The 15,261-nt window shown below is 41.4% G+C and overlaps 1 protein-coding gene across 1 annotated transcript; it reads left to right on the top strand.

Annotated features, from left to right (window-relative positions):
• The first annotated feature begins 209 nt into the window (after window positions 1-209).
• Window positions 210-13,455, top strand: mtx1a (metaxin 1a). The gene is made up of 8 exons (XM_080006070.1): window positions 210-304; window positions 8,390-8,459; window positions 9,659-9,738; window positions 11,793-11,885; window positions 12,216-12,398; window positions 12,478-12,554; window positions 12,697-12,854; window positions 12,929-13,455. The coding sequence occupies exons 1-8, from the start codon at window positions 224-226 to the stop codon at window positions 13,147-13,149; spliced, it is 963 nt and encodes a 320-aa protein (XP_079862196.1). The 5' UTR covers window positions 210-223; the 3' UTR covers window positions 13,150-13,455.
• The last annotated feature ends 1,806 nt before the right edge of the window (window positions 13,456-15,261 follow it).

Here is a 15,261-nt window from a genome sequence, read left to right as displayed (position 1 = left end):
TATTATTATTATTATTATTGTTATTGTTATTGTTATTATTATTATTATTGTTATTGTTATTATTATTATTATTATTATTATTATTATCAATACAATTATTATTACTTTAGTAAGTTCTGCTCCAGTGAGCGGCTTTGTCGTCAGAGGATTTCCACGCGTTGCTAGGGGTAACGAGCAACGGGGATTCAACCTCCGGGTTGAGAGTTGACGTGACGTCACCAAGATGTCCGCCCCGGAGGAGCTGTTCTGCTGGGAGGGCGCGTGGAGCCTGCCGTGCGTGTGCAGCGAGAGCCTCACGGTGCTGGTCAGGACGAAGTACTTTCTACTAAATACTGCGTGTAGTACTGCGTGTAGTACTGCGTGTAGTACTGCGTGTAGTACTGCTTGTAGTACTGTCATACTGCGACACGTTGCGCCGCTTTCTGCTTCCGAGCTAGCAGCGTCAGGTTCCATGCTAACAGCCTCGTCATTGCTTGTATTCTAATCAGTTGAATCAGAATCATCAAATAATATAACAATGAAGTTGTGAATTAGTACAAGTATATGACATAGTTGAGCGTAGAAACAGATGCGCACTAAAGCGGACGAAGTGGAAACAGGCAGATACAGAAAGCTCCTCCAAAGTAAAAGTCACTTTTAAGAAGCGTGGGTGGGTCCTGTAGGGGCCCTTGAGGGCCCTGACCCGGAGATTCACATCACCACCACGTCTGTCTAATGTATTATATAATGTATAACATCATTTATAACATATCATATATAATATGTTACATATATATAATATTTCTTGTTCATTTTCTGTTTATGAGTCAAATCAACTAACGTCTAATTTAACATCAGAACAATATAGAGTATAATACATATCTCTATATTATTATAAAATGCAATATTACATATCTATTGAGGGTGTTGATATTTTCATTGGGGGTGACAAGGATGGACAAGATTAAGAATGAGGACATTAGAGGGACAGCTCAGGTTGGGCAGTTCAGAAAAGTGAGAGAGGCCAGATTGAGATGGTTTGGACACGTGTGGAGGAGAGATGAGAGTTACATTGGGAGAAGGAGGCTGAGGGTGGAGCTGCCAGGCAAGAGGAAAAGAGGAAGCCAAAGAGAGGCTTGATGGAGGTGCTGAGGGAGGACATGCAGGCGGTTGGTGTAAAGAAAGAAGATGCACAGAACACAAGGTGTTGGAGGCAGATGATCCGCTGTGGCCACCCCTAAAGGGAGCAGCCCAAAGAAGATGATAGAATATTATATATATATATTTTTTTTTATTTATTTATTTATTTATTTTTTTTTTCATTTCATTTTTTACATGCACACTCACATTAGGAACTAGGGGTGCAACAAATCACAAAACTCACCTGATCGTATCACAGTTTTGAGTTAAGGATCGGATCCTTTTTGGATCAGCAAAAAAAAAAAAGGAGACAAATCAAACTTTGCTTCCCATTTATTCTGTAAAATACTTAAAGGAACTTTTTCCCATGGTCTTAAATGAAAACAACATTCAAGATGTCCAATGTTTAAATCAAATATTAAAATATTTAAAATATTCAATACTCAATTGTTAAATGAAAGTGCAACGTGAGGCAGCATGATACCTTCTTCCTTTAAACATGTTGGTGAATTGAAAAATAGGATTGGATCATTGGATTAGTTCTCACGTTTACAACAAACTAAATCTCATGAAAGTCAGTTGAGAATTAAGCGAGTTACAGTAGATTTTGTAGAGAAGTCTGGATCTCTCACTACAAATGGTATTTGTTTACTAGTGGATCTTGAGCGTTCTCAGATGGTGGACGAGCAGAGGCATAGCGGCGACATTTGCTTCACGATACCTTGTAAAGTAGCAGCAATACAGTGCGACGTACCCTGAACCAATCACTGCTTCAGAGTAAAACACAGGAGCGTGTCTTCTGTCTTATTTTGACTTCAACTCTGCATCCACATTTATAGAATGATGACTTTAAAATGTAACAGCAGCAGTAAAACTGTATTTCACTTTGATGGTTCAATTTTGCGGTTGATCCGCGGTTCACATGCGTTCAGAACCATGGGTTGCGACCCATAAAGATCACGGATCATCCACGTTCCGTTCCACCGCTATTAAGAACACTATACTAAAACTGGGCAGGTCCTCCCTTTGTTCTCAAACAGCCTCAGTTGTTCTTAGATTCCACAAGATGTAGGAAACATTCCTTTAACATTCTGCTCCATGTTGACATGACTCCATCACACAGTTCCTGCAGATTTGTCAGCTGCACATTGATGCTGCCAACCTCCCGTTCCATCTCATCCCAAAGGTTTTCTGTCAGGTTGGGATCTGGTGACTGGGAAGGAAACTGAACAACACTCAACTCATCGTCTCGTTCATGAAACCGGTTTGAGATGACCTTTACTTTGTGACATGGTGCATCATCAAGCAGGAAGCAGCCACTGGAGGATGGGTGTTGCCATGAAGGGAAGCACATGGTCAGCAACAATACTCACATAGGCGGTGGCATTCAAGCCATGATGGATTGGTATTAACCCATAATGTGCCAAGAAGCAATTCCCCACATCATAATACCACCACCACCCACATCATGACACCACCACCACCACCTGCACTGTTGACACAAGGCAGGTTGGGTCCAATGATTCATGCTGTCGGCACCAAATTGTGACCCCACGTCGGCGTGTCTCAGCAGAAATGGAGGTTGATCAGTCCAGGCTACATCCATCCAGTTTGGGAGCCTGAGCCCGGTGCAGCCTCAGCTTTCTGTTCTTCTGACAGAAGTGGTACCCGACGTGGTTCTGCTGTTGTAGTCCATCCACCTCAAGGTGCCACGTGTGGTGACATATTGTTCTGCTCACCACATTGTACAGAGCGCTCATCTGAGTGACGGAGCCTTTTCAGTCAGCTCCAACCGGCCTGACCGTTCTCCGTTGACGTCCCTCATCAACGAGGCCTTTCCCCCACAGAACTGCCACTCACTGGATGATTTTTGTTTTTGATTCCATTCTGAGTAAACTCTAGAGACTGTTGTGCGTGAAAATCCAGGACATCAGCAGTTAGAGAAACACTCCGACCAGCCCGTCTGGCACCAACAATAACACCACGGTGGAAAACACTGACATCACATTGTTTCCTCTTCTGATTGTTGATCATTGGCAGATTAGATAACTGCATGAATAAGTAGGTGTACAGTGCTCCCTGAGAACCACACTAAAAAGTGATGCATCCCTGGTTATAACAATGTTTGGTCCTAATGGTGGAAGACTGACGGTGCAGGAAACCATCCATCTCCTGTCCTTTAAGCAGACTCAGTAAAATGTAGATGTAAAAAGAACATGTCATGGATCCAGAGCATTGACTTCTTCTGTTGTGATATTCTGCTGCGTTTTTCTACAACATGACTCCCAAGTCCCTCTGACAGCTCCGGTCGGACCCATTATCCCACTTTTCCACTTCTGCTGCCTTGCGCCACGTCGAGCACAGATCCAAACATGTTGCTTTTGGACGAGGATCAGGAAGGAACCAGGGCTCAGTCTGGAAACATCTGGAAACATCTGGCAACATCTGGAAACATCTCATCTCCTCCTCATCAGCGGCTGGAAAAAGCAGATCTGTCTTCTGAGTTATGAGCTGCCTGGAGTGCAGACCGCAGGCCACGAGCCAGTATCAGCTGGAGACACTCAGTAATACTGTAATACTCAGTTATATTTAGTAATATTCAGTTATACTTAGTAATTCTCAGTTATGCTTAGTAATTCTCAGTAATACTCAGTAATACTCTGTTCTCTCAGTTTCCACATCGTGTCAACGGAACCATCCCCTGGAGCGTCTCCTGGAGTAGTTTAGTCACATCCTCACTACGCTACACTACCTGCTGAGCTACGCTACCCTCTGAGCTATGCTACTCGCTATGCCACATTACCTGCTGAGCTACACTACTCGCTATGCTACACTTCCTGCTGAGCTACGCTACTTGCTACGCTACCTGCTGAGCTACACTACACTACTTGCTGAGCTACGCTATCTGCTGAGCTGCACTACCTGCTGGGCTGCGCTACCTGCTGAGCTGACCTACCGGTTAAGCTATGCTACCTACTGAGAACTGCCCAGTACAACCAGTCTGTACTGGTTCCACTGGGAGCTGAGGTTCTGGTTTTATGAGCAGCAGAAGGAGCAGGAATTTGCTCATAAACAAGGCTGATGTCAGAGCTTCCTCTGGGCAGAAAAAACAATAAACCCAGTGAAAGCAGCCACTACGTCACCAGCAGAATTGACCGAGAAGCACTGTAGAAACACTCAGACCTACAGCCAGAATTACATTCACAACCACACTCAGCACTTTACCCAGAAAGACACTCAGAGCTACACTCAGAACCACACTCAGCACTACACCGATAACTACACTCAGAGCTACACCCATAACCACTCAGAACTACACCCAGAACCACACCCAGAACCACACTCACAACTCCACCAATAAGTACACTCAAAGCTACACCCAGAACTGCTCAGAACCACACTCAGAACTACACCCAGAACCACACGCATCGCCAACACTCGAGTAGTTCTGGCTGTAATTCTAACCCTAACTACACCTTAAACGACTTCCTGTTTCAGTGAAATGTAGAGGAACTTCCGTTTATGGGGAAATGGGCATGTGGACTCTGTTAGAAGCTGCCAGACTCAATGTCCCAACACCACCCCCTGCTGGGTCAACTGCTGAATAGATCCTGGAGGGCTTATGGTGGATTCTGAGACTGGACATGGTCTGGACCAGTGGTTCCCAATCTGTGGTCTGGGGGTCTCCTTTGGGGATGCCAAAGATCACTTGGGTTTCAAATGAGTCACAGCGCGACGATTTCCAAACATCTTTACGTTTTCCAAACTTTATCTTCATCATTATTTTGTTTTACTCCGGAACTACTATTACCGCTACACGTTATGCTGTTAGTACGTCACATGTGCTACTAGTACTACGTCACATGTTGTGCTACTGCGTCTCATGTTCTGCTACTACAACATCACATCTGCTACTACAATCTTCACATCTTGTGCCACTATCTTCACATCTTCTGCTACTACTACATCACATGTTCTACTACGACTACATCAGGTTCTGCTACTACATCACATGTTCTGCCACTACAATGTCACATCTGCTTTTACGACATCACATGTTCTGCTACTACAACGTCACATGTTCTGCAACTACAACATCAGGTTCTGCTACTACATCACAAGTTCTGCTACTACGACATCACATCTGCTTCTACTACATCACATGTTCTGCTACGACATCACATCTGCCGCTACTACTACGTCACGTTCTGCTACTACTACGTCACGTTCTGCTACTACATCACATGTTCTGCTACTACGAAGTCACATCTGCTTCTACTACATCATATGTTCTGCTACTACGTCACATCTTCTGCTACTGCGACATCACATCTTCTGCTACTACTACGTCACGTTCTTCTACTACTATATCACATGTTCTGCTACTACTGTCACATCTGCTACGACTGTCACATCTTCTACGACTATCTCACATCTTCTACTACTATGTCAAGTTCTGCTACTACTATGTCACGTTCTGCTTCTACTACATCACATCATCTGCTACTACTACGTCACATATTCTGCTACTACATATGTTCTGCGACTATGACCTCACATGTTCTGCTACTACTACATCACATGTTCTGTTTCTACATTGTTTATTCTGTTTCTACATCACATGTTCTATTACTACATCACATGTTCTGCTACTACTACATCACCTGTTCTGCTACTACTACGTCAAATGTTCTGCTACGTCAAATGTTCTACTGCTACTACTTTGTCACATCTTCTGCTACTGCATCACATGTTCTGCGGCTACGAAATCAGGTTCTGCTACTACATCACATGTTCTGCTACTATAAAGTCACATCTGCTTCTACTACATCACATGTTCTGCTACTACGTCACATCTTCTGCTACTGCGACATCACATCTTCTACTACATCACGTTCTGCTACTGCTATATCACATGTTCTGCTATTACTATGTCACATCTGCTAGTGTGTCACATCATCTACTATTATGTCACATATTCTGCTACTACGTCATATGTTCTGCGACTGATATCACATGTTCTGTTTCTACATTGTTCTGTTTCTACATCACATGTTATGCTGCTACTACGTCAAATGTTCTGCTGCTACTACTACGTCAGATTTTCTACTGCTACATCACAAATCTTGTACATCACATGTTCTGCCACTACGACGTCACATGTTCTGCTACTACTACATCACATGTTCTTCTACTGTTACATCACATGTTCTGATTCTACTAAATCAAATGTTCTTCTACACCACATGTTGTGATACTGCATCACATGTTCTGCTAGTCTGCTACTACAAAATCTCATGTTCTGCTACTATTACATCACATGTTCGGCGACTACTACATCATGTGTTCTGCTACTACATCACATCTTCTGCTACGACTACGTCACTTGTTCTGCTACAACTGCATCACTTGTTCTGCTACTCCTATGTCACTTCTTCAGGTGCTACTACATCACATGTTCTGCTACTGCTACACCACTTGTTGTTTCTCCTACATCTTATCTTCTGTTATTACTACATCACATGTTCTGTTTCTCCTACATCCTAACTTCTGATAATACTACATCACATGTTCCGCTACTGCTACATCACTTGTTCTGTTTCTACTACATCCCATGTTCTGCTACTACTACATCCCATGTTCTGCTACAACTACATCACATCTTCTGCTACTTAATCGCATGTTCTGCTACTACTACATCGTGCATTCTGCTACTACAAAATCACATGTTCTGGTGCCACTACTATGTCACATGTTCTGCTACCCCTACGTCACATCTTCTGCTACTACTATGTCACATATTCTGCTACTGCTAAGTCACAACTTTTGCTCCTACCACGTTACATTCTGCTACTATTTTGTGAAGTTCTGCTACTACTAAATCACATGTTTTGCTACCACCACATTATGTTTTGCTACTACTATGTCACATGTTCTGCTAGCTAACAACATGTTAACATGTTAACAGCACCTTAACAACACACTGACAATGCATTAACAGCGCGTTAACAGCACCTTAACACATTTTCAGCACAGTAACACACGGATGACACGTTAACAGCAGGGTAACAGTACACTAACACGTTAACAATTTATCTTGTGTTGCATTTTAACCGAGGCCTATAATAACATATTTATAGACTCAGTTATGATGATCATATGTTCTGCTACTATGTCACATGTTCTGTGACTACTACGTCACATGTTCTGTGACTACTACGTCACATGTTCTGTGACTACTACGTCACATGTTGTGCTACTACTTCACATGTTCTGCTACTTTGTCACATGTTATTTTACTACTATGTCATATGTTCTGCTACTACTATGTCACATGTTATTTTACTACTATGGCATATGTTCTGCTACTACTTCGTCACATGTTCTGCGACTCGTATGTCACATGTTCTGCTACTACTATATCACATCTTCTGCTGCTACTACCACCTCACATGTTCTGTTACTCCTACGTCACATCTTCTGCTACTACTATGTCACATGTGTGCTAGTTCAACTTCAAGAGGTTATTTGTTACATACATATACATATGATCATACATATAGGCAGTGAAATGTCATGACACCCGGTGATTACGCTCAAAAAAACTCTTTAAGCGCTAACAATACTAGAAAATACTATAATGTGCGTAATCGACACGAGGTGCTCATGCAGGCATCACATGTTCTGCTGCTACTATGTCACATGTTGTGCTACTACTTCGTTGCATGTTCTGCTACTACTATGTCACATGTTGTGCTTCTATGTCACATGTTGTGCTACTGCTACAAAGGATGTTCTGCAACTACTATGTCACATGTTGTGCTTCTACTTCATTGCATGTTCTACTACTATATCACATGTGCTACTATGTCACATGTTGTGCTGCTACTATGTCACATGTTCTGCCTCTACTTTGTCACATGTTCTGCTACTACTATTTCACATGTGCTTCTACCGTCACTTGTTGTGCTTCCACTTTGTCAGATGTTCTGCTACTACTATGTTGCATGTTCTGCTCCTACTTTGTCACATGTTCTGCTACTACTATGTCACATGTTCTGCTACTACTTGTCACATGTGCCACTTATTTGTCACATGTGCCACTTATTTTTCACATGTTCTGCTACTACTTTGTCACTTGTTCTGCTACTATGTCACATGTTGTGCTGCTACTTTGTCACATGTTCAGCTACTACTATGTCACATGTTGTGCTACTACTTTGTTACATGTTCTGCTACTACTATGTCACATGTTCTACCTCCTCTGCAGGCCTATGCCAGGTTTGCAGGAGCTCCACTCAAAGTCCACAAGATCTCGAACCCGTGGAGAAGTCCTACTGGTGAGAGAGCATATTTGTTAGAACACACTAAGATAATAATAACATGGTACAAACATGTTAACAGCGGGTTAACAACCCGCTAACAACACATTAACAGCACTTTTACAATACACTAACAGATTAACAGCACATAAACGGCCCACTAAAAACACGCTAACATGTTAACAGCATGTTAACAATGCACAAACAACACGTTAACAGCACTTTAACAATACGCTAACAACACTTTAGCAGCACGTTAACACCTAAACAGCACTTTAACAACACAATCAACATGTTAACAGCATCTTACAGTAATAACACGTTAACAAGTTAACAGCATGTTAATGTCAGGTTAACAACACACTACCAACCTGTTAACAACTCATTAACGCAAGTTTACATCATGTTAATTGCATGTTAACACATTACCAGCACGTTAACGACACATTATCAGCACATTAACAACACGTTACCAACATGTTACCATGTTAACAACATGTAAACACCAGTAAACATCACGTTAATAGCATGTTAACAACATGTAACAGCACATCAGCACGTTAACACGTCAACCTGAGTTAACAGCATGTTAATAACACGTAAAGCCGAGTTAACAGCAGATTAACACGGTAGCAGTTGCGTTACCAACACGTTAACATGAGTTAACAGCACATTAACACGTTAACAAGTTACCAACACATTAACATGAGTTAACAGCACGTTAACAACGTTAACCCGAGTTAACAGCACGTTTACAACAAGTTAACATGTTAACACGAGTTAACAGCATGTTTTCACATTAACAACACATAACCAACACATTTACAACATGTTACCACAAGATAACAACCCGTTAACATGAGTTAACAACCCAATAACATGTTAACATGTTAACATGAGGTAACAGCATGTTTTAACGTTAACAACACGTTACCAACACATTAACATGTTAATATGAGTAAATGGCATGTTAACAACATGCTAACATGTTAACACGAGTTAACAGCCTATTAACGTGTTAACAGAACCTAAAAGCATGTTAAAGACACCTTAACACTTTAACAACACAGTAATAACGCATTAACACCACGGTACAAACGTGTTTAAAAGTCATATAAAGCATTTTGTTGCCATTTTAACCTGTAAAATATTCACGTTTCAATATTCATTTTTTTGATCAACATCTCTCTAAATGTGGGTCACTTCCTGCTTACTAGGTTCACTTCCTGCCCTGCGGACCAGCGAGGGGCGCAGCCTGTCCAGGCCCAGTGACATTATCATCCACCTTAGGAAGCAGGTCAGCCCCTCCCAGCATGCACCTGGGCCCACACCATCTCTAATATTCCAGATTAAAAATGTATTCTTTCCAGAAAACTGTCAACGATGGCGGCCTCACACCAGCTGATAACCTACTGTTTTGGTCACATGATCAAAATATTCTGGAGAATATTTAAATATTGATTATATAATATATGATATCATCAAATATTATTAATATTATATTAAATTATATAATAGAATATAAAATAATGGTTGCCATGTTACCACTTAAAGGACGATGTGGAAGCTCCACATCAGAAAGTCCTTATTTGGACAAAGATGGGGGCATGGGGAGATAGTTCCTGTTGGAATGCTTCAGAAAAAAGCAGAGAAGATATGGCAATTATAATAATAATAATAAGAAGAAGAAGAATAACAATAATAATATTAATAAATATGGCTGCAGCCAGCAGTACTGGGGGTCCAGTTTGGTGGTTTTAGGTTCTACAGTTTTCCTGGTTCTGTGAAACGCAGAACGAGTTTCAATCTCTACAACGCCTCCCTCAGAGAGTCAGACAACCCCTCTCTGTAATCTGACCTCAAAACACAGATATCCACTTCTGCACTTTCTTCTTCTTGCACATTTTTAGCTGTACATTTTACTCTTTACCATGTGTATATAGATATGTTTATATATTTATTTATGTATAAATATGTTTTCTTAATAATTATTATATGTTGTATGTTAATATGTTGTATGTAAATATGTTGTATGTAGATTGGAGCTGTAACGAAAGTAATTGCCCCCTGGGATTATTAAAGTATTTCTGGTTCTGATTCTGAGTTACACAATGCAGCGTCTGCTTGTTGATGGAAATCAGGTACAAATCAGAGTGATGCCTGTGGGCAATGATGATGGAGTGATGTCATGATGGAGTGATGTCACGATGGAGTGATGTCATGATGGAGAGATCTGATGAGTCCTGCCGACTAGACCCCTAATAGTTCAAGTTCAAGTTCAAGAGATTATTTGTCACATACATATACATACGTTCATACATATATGCAGTGAAATGTCATGACACCCGGTGATTACGCACAATAAGCTCTATAAATACTAAAAAATACCAAAATGTACGTAATCGACACTAATAATAATAATAATAATAAATATAATAATAATAATAATGATTATTATTATTATTATTATTATTATTATTATTATACACAATAATAATAAATATCATAATAAATATAATAATAATAATGATGATAATAATAATAATAGTAATAATAAATATAAGGAGGGACACAACCAGCACAATGTCTTTATTCACAAAGAGTAAAGAGATTAAATATCATTGTAACAGCCACGCCCACGTCAAGCAGGTCACGTGACACACCCAGTACAGAGTGATGATAAGATAAGATAAACCTTTATTAGACCCACAACGGGGAAATTTACATTGTTCGTTCCAGCAGCAAAAAGGGGACAGCAGAAAATAAAGAGCATATCAAGTACACACTATAAACAATATAAAATTTATAAAAATAAAAAAATCACCACAAATAGGAACCAGATAGTACTAAGTGTATTGCACATATCTTGACACGTTGACAACAGGGATTGCACTTTCTTTTCTTTTTTTTTTAAATACAAAAAATGTGCACTTGGATTTTTTCACACTGTGTGTGTGTGTGTGTGTGTGTGTGTGTGTGTGTGTGTGTGTGTGTGTGTGTGTGTGTGTGTGTGTGGTGTGTGCTGCACTGTTGGTTATACAGTGACAGCCGCAGGAAGGAAGGACCTGCGATAGCGCTCCTTCCCACACTTTGGGTGAAGCAGCCTATCGCTGAAGGAGCTCTCCAGTGCCATCAGAGTCTCATGCATGTGGTGGGATTTGTTCTCCATCATGGATGACAGCTTAGCCATCATCCTCCTTTCTCATCTCCTCTCCTCCTCCCCTCCTCTCTACCTCCTCTCCTCCCCTCCTCTCCCTTTCTCCTCCTCTCCCCCCCTCCTCCTCCTGTCCCCCTCTCCTCTTGCCCTCTACGCCCCCCCCTCCTCCCTCTATCCCTTCCTCCTCTCCTCAGAAATATAATGCAGACTATGACCTCACCGCCAGGGAAGGAGCCGACACGCTGGCATTCACATCCCTGCTGGAGGAGAAGCTGCTTCCTGCACTGGTACTACACTGCTACTACTACAGTACTACTACACTGCTACGACTAGTACTACTACAACAATACTACACTACTACTACAGTATAACTACACTACTACTGCAGTACTAATACAGCACTACTATTACACTACTATTATAAAAAAACTACTACAGTACTACCACTACACCACTACTACTATAGTACTACTACAGTTGTAGTACTACACTACTGCTTTACAACTACTACACTACTACTCGGTAGAGTAGAGGAAGGGAGACAAGATAGTAGAGTATTACAGTAATATACTACTATTACAGTTGTAGTACTACAGTTCGAACTGCGTCCTGTCCAGATCTACACCTTCTGGGTGGACTCTAAGAACTACGTGGAGCTGACCCGGCGCTGCTTCGCTGGTCACGCCCCCTTCCCTCTCAACCTCTTCCTTCCTGGACGCCTGCAGCGGCAACAGCTGGAGCGCCTCCGCCTGGCGATGGGCGACGCTGCGCTGGACGGCGGAGAGGAGCTGGAGAGGGAGGTCAGAGGTCATGCAGATGTACCGCCATGCTAACCATGCCAAGTGTTCAGCGGTAATGCTAACTTGCTATGTGTTTCAGCTGTACCGTGACGCGGCCGACTGTCTGGACGTCCTGTCCCAGCGCCTCGGATCCAACAGGTTCTTCTTTGGAGACTCGTAAGCACCGTTAGCGTCGCTGTTCTGTGTTTTGAGAAAGTTTGATATTGTTTTTACTGATCTATTAGTTGGCGACATGCTGCGTGCTAACTGTGTAAGTGCATGGGGAGTGTGACTGATGAAGACCTCTGCTCTTCGTCAGACCGTCCTCTCTGGACGCCTTCGTGTTCGGCCACTTAGCGCCGCTGCTCAAGGCTAAGCTCCCAAACGCCAAGCTACAGCAGCACCTGCGCTCTCTGGAGAACCTGTCGCACTTCTGCTGCAACATCCTGCTGCTCTACTTCCCGGGGGACGGCCGAGGTGAGCATGCTAATGCAAACGGGAAGACTCTGCTAAGGCTATCGCTAACCCTAACCCAGCGCTCTGCGTTCTAGAGCCCTCGGGCCGCGTCTCGGCCTCCCCGCCTGAAGGGGGCGACTTTGACCATGTGCCAAATAAGCGCCGCAAGCAGCTGCTGTCGGTGCTGGTGGCGCTGGGGGCCATGTTGGGCTACGCCCTCCTTACTGGCATAGTCTCCATCCAACATGGCCACCAGGAGGCGCTGGAAGAGCTCGGCACCCCGCCCCCCCCTGAGGAGGAGGAGGAGGAGGGCTGAGGAAGTTCTGGATTCCGACGGCACGAGACGCGTTGCCATGGAAACGGACGGGGGAACCGGAGCGCCTGTCGGGGGGTGACTGCCGGGTGTCCATGGTAACCATGTGTTGTGGCCGTAGCATTTCCTGTTGAGTAAATGTCCTGAACGGCCATTTTGTTTCTATTCAAAACATTAATTTTATAAATTAAACATCCACAGGAAGTTCAACTACACATATGTTCCTTTGGCATGAAGCTTATTCCACAGCACTTCCTGTAAGATGGCCGACACTTCCTGTCATTAAAGGTTTTTCTTGGGGGGGTGAAAGTTGTTCTGTTGTTCTTTCCCAGAATCCTCTGCCTGCTAACAGGGAGTGTTGAGTTTTTGTGTGTGGGTGTGGGTGTGTGTTTCTGTGTGTGTGTTACTGTGTTTGTTAGTGTGTGTGTGTGTGTGTGTGTGTGCGCGCTACTGTGTGTGTGTGTTACTGTGTATGTGCTACTGTCTTTGTTACTGTGTGTGTGTGTGTTTCTATGTATGTGCTACTGTCTTGGTTACTTTGTGTAAGTGTGTGTTATTGTGTTGTGTATTATGTGTGTGTCACTGTTTGTGTGTCTGTGTCACTGTGTGTGTGTGTGTGTGTGTGTGTGTGTGTGTGTGTGTGTGTAACCCCCCAGGGATTTGCTTCAGGAATGCACTAAACCCCCATAAGAGGAATGACGAGTGTGTGTGTAACTGTGTGTCTTAATGTATCTGTGTGTTAGTGTGTGTTACTGTGTGTTAGTGTGTGTGTGTCCAGCTGCAGGCTGTTAAATTGTGGTTTCCCTGGCAACAACTGGTGTGAATAACAAACGGGGGAGCGAGATTAACTTTTCCACAAAAAATTAAGAAACGGGAAACAAATGGAAAAAGTATTAATACAATGTTTTATTATTATTGAAGAAGAGAGGGACCTTCATTCTGTAATTCTGTGTGTGTATATATATATATATATATATACATATATATACATATATATATATATATATATATATATATATATATATGTATATATATATGTATATATATATATATAATATACACACACATCCTTACGCTGCATCAACACATCAACTTCAACAACTGACTGTTTACTTGCTGCTTCATATAATACTATATAACACCATATATATAATATATAAAACTATATATATAATATATTACAGTATATATAGTAATATATAACAGTATATATCATAATATATACCAGTATATAATACATATATATATATATATGTGTGTGTGTGTGTGTGTATATATATATTAAAAAAAACAGTATATACTGTAATATATCCCACCCCTTGACAGGTGCCATTGGAACCAGATGATCAATGTTATTCACTTCACCGGTCACTGGTTTCATGTTATATATAAACAGTTGTATACTGCTGTTTTGTATATATATATATACACTGTTATATATTATTGTTATACATTATTTTTATATATAGTGTTATATGTTATAATATATATATAATGTTATATATTATTATATATGTACCGTTATATATTTTTATAGACATATTATTAGTATATATACTGTTATAATATAAACATACTGTTATATGTTATTATATATATTGTTATATTATATAGTGTTATGTACTATTATTATATATACTGTTATATATTATTATATATACTGTTATATACTATTGTAGATACTGTTATATACTATTATATTAGTGTTATATATTATTATATATAAGTGAGGCAGCAAGTGAAGAGTCAGTTGTTGAAGTTGATGTGTTGAAGCAGTGGACGATTGGGTCAGAGTATCTCCAAAACCACAGGCCTTGTGGGCTGTTCCCGCTGTGCAGTGGTTTCTAGCTACCAAAAGTGCTTCAAGGAAGGACGACCGGTGTTATTATTATTTTAATAGTTGTGTGTGTGTGTGTGTGCGCGCTGTATATGGACAGACAGGCAGACTTCTGCGCTTCACTTCTGCTCCCATGTTAACGAATGTCGCGGTTGAAACTGGTTGCGTGGCATAAGGAATATCATAGGAATATACTGTATTGTATATGCACCACATCTGCATCATATAACCTCACATCAATGTTTTTCAACCTAATCACAGTTTTACTATTGTTATTA

The sequence above is a fragment of the Zeus faber genome (genome assembly GCF_960531495.2).
Source record: "Zeus faber genome assembly, chromosome: 8".
Taxonomy (NCBI): domain Eukaryota; kingdom Metazoa; phylum Chordata; class Actinopteri; order Zeiformes; family Zeidae; genus Zeus; species Zeus faber.
The sequence above is the reverse complement of the archived record's forward strand: the minus strand, read 5'-3'. Positions and strand labels throughout refer to the sequence as shown.

What these genes read in the sequence shown, in the direction of transcription:
- mtx1a (XM_080006070.1), top strand. Translation starts at nt 224, where the DNA reads ATGTCCGCCCCGGAGGAGCTGTTCTGCTGGGAGGGCGCGTGGAGCCTG. An exon ending in GCGAGAGCCTCACGGTGCTG is followed by an intron (nt 305 to 8,389) that starts GTCAGGACGAAG and finishes CCTCCTCTGCAG; the next exon opens with GCCTATGCCAGGTTTGCAGG. An exon ending in CTTCCCGGGGGACGGCCGAG is followed by an intron (nt 12,855 to 12,928) that starts GTGAGCATGCTA and finishes TCTGCGTTCTAG; the next exon opens with AGCCCTCGGGCCGCGTCTCG.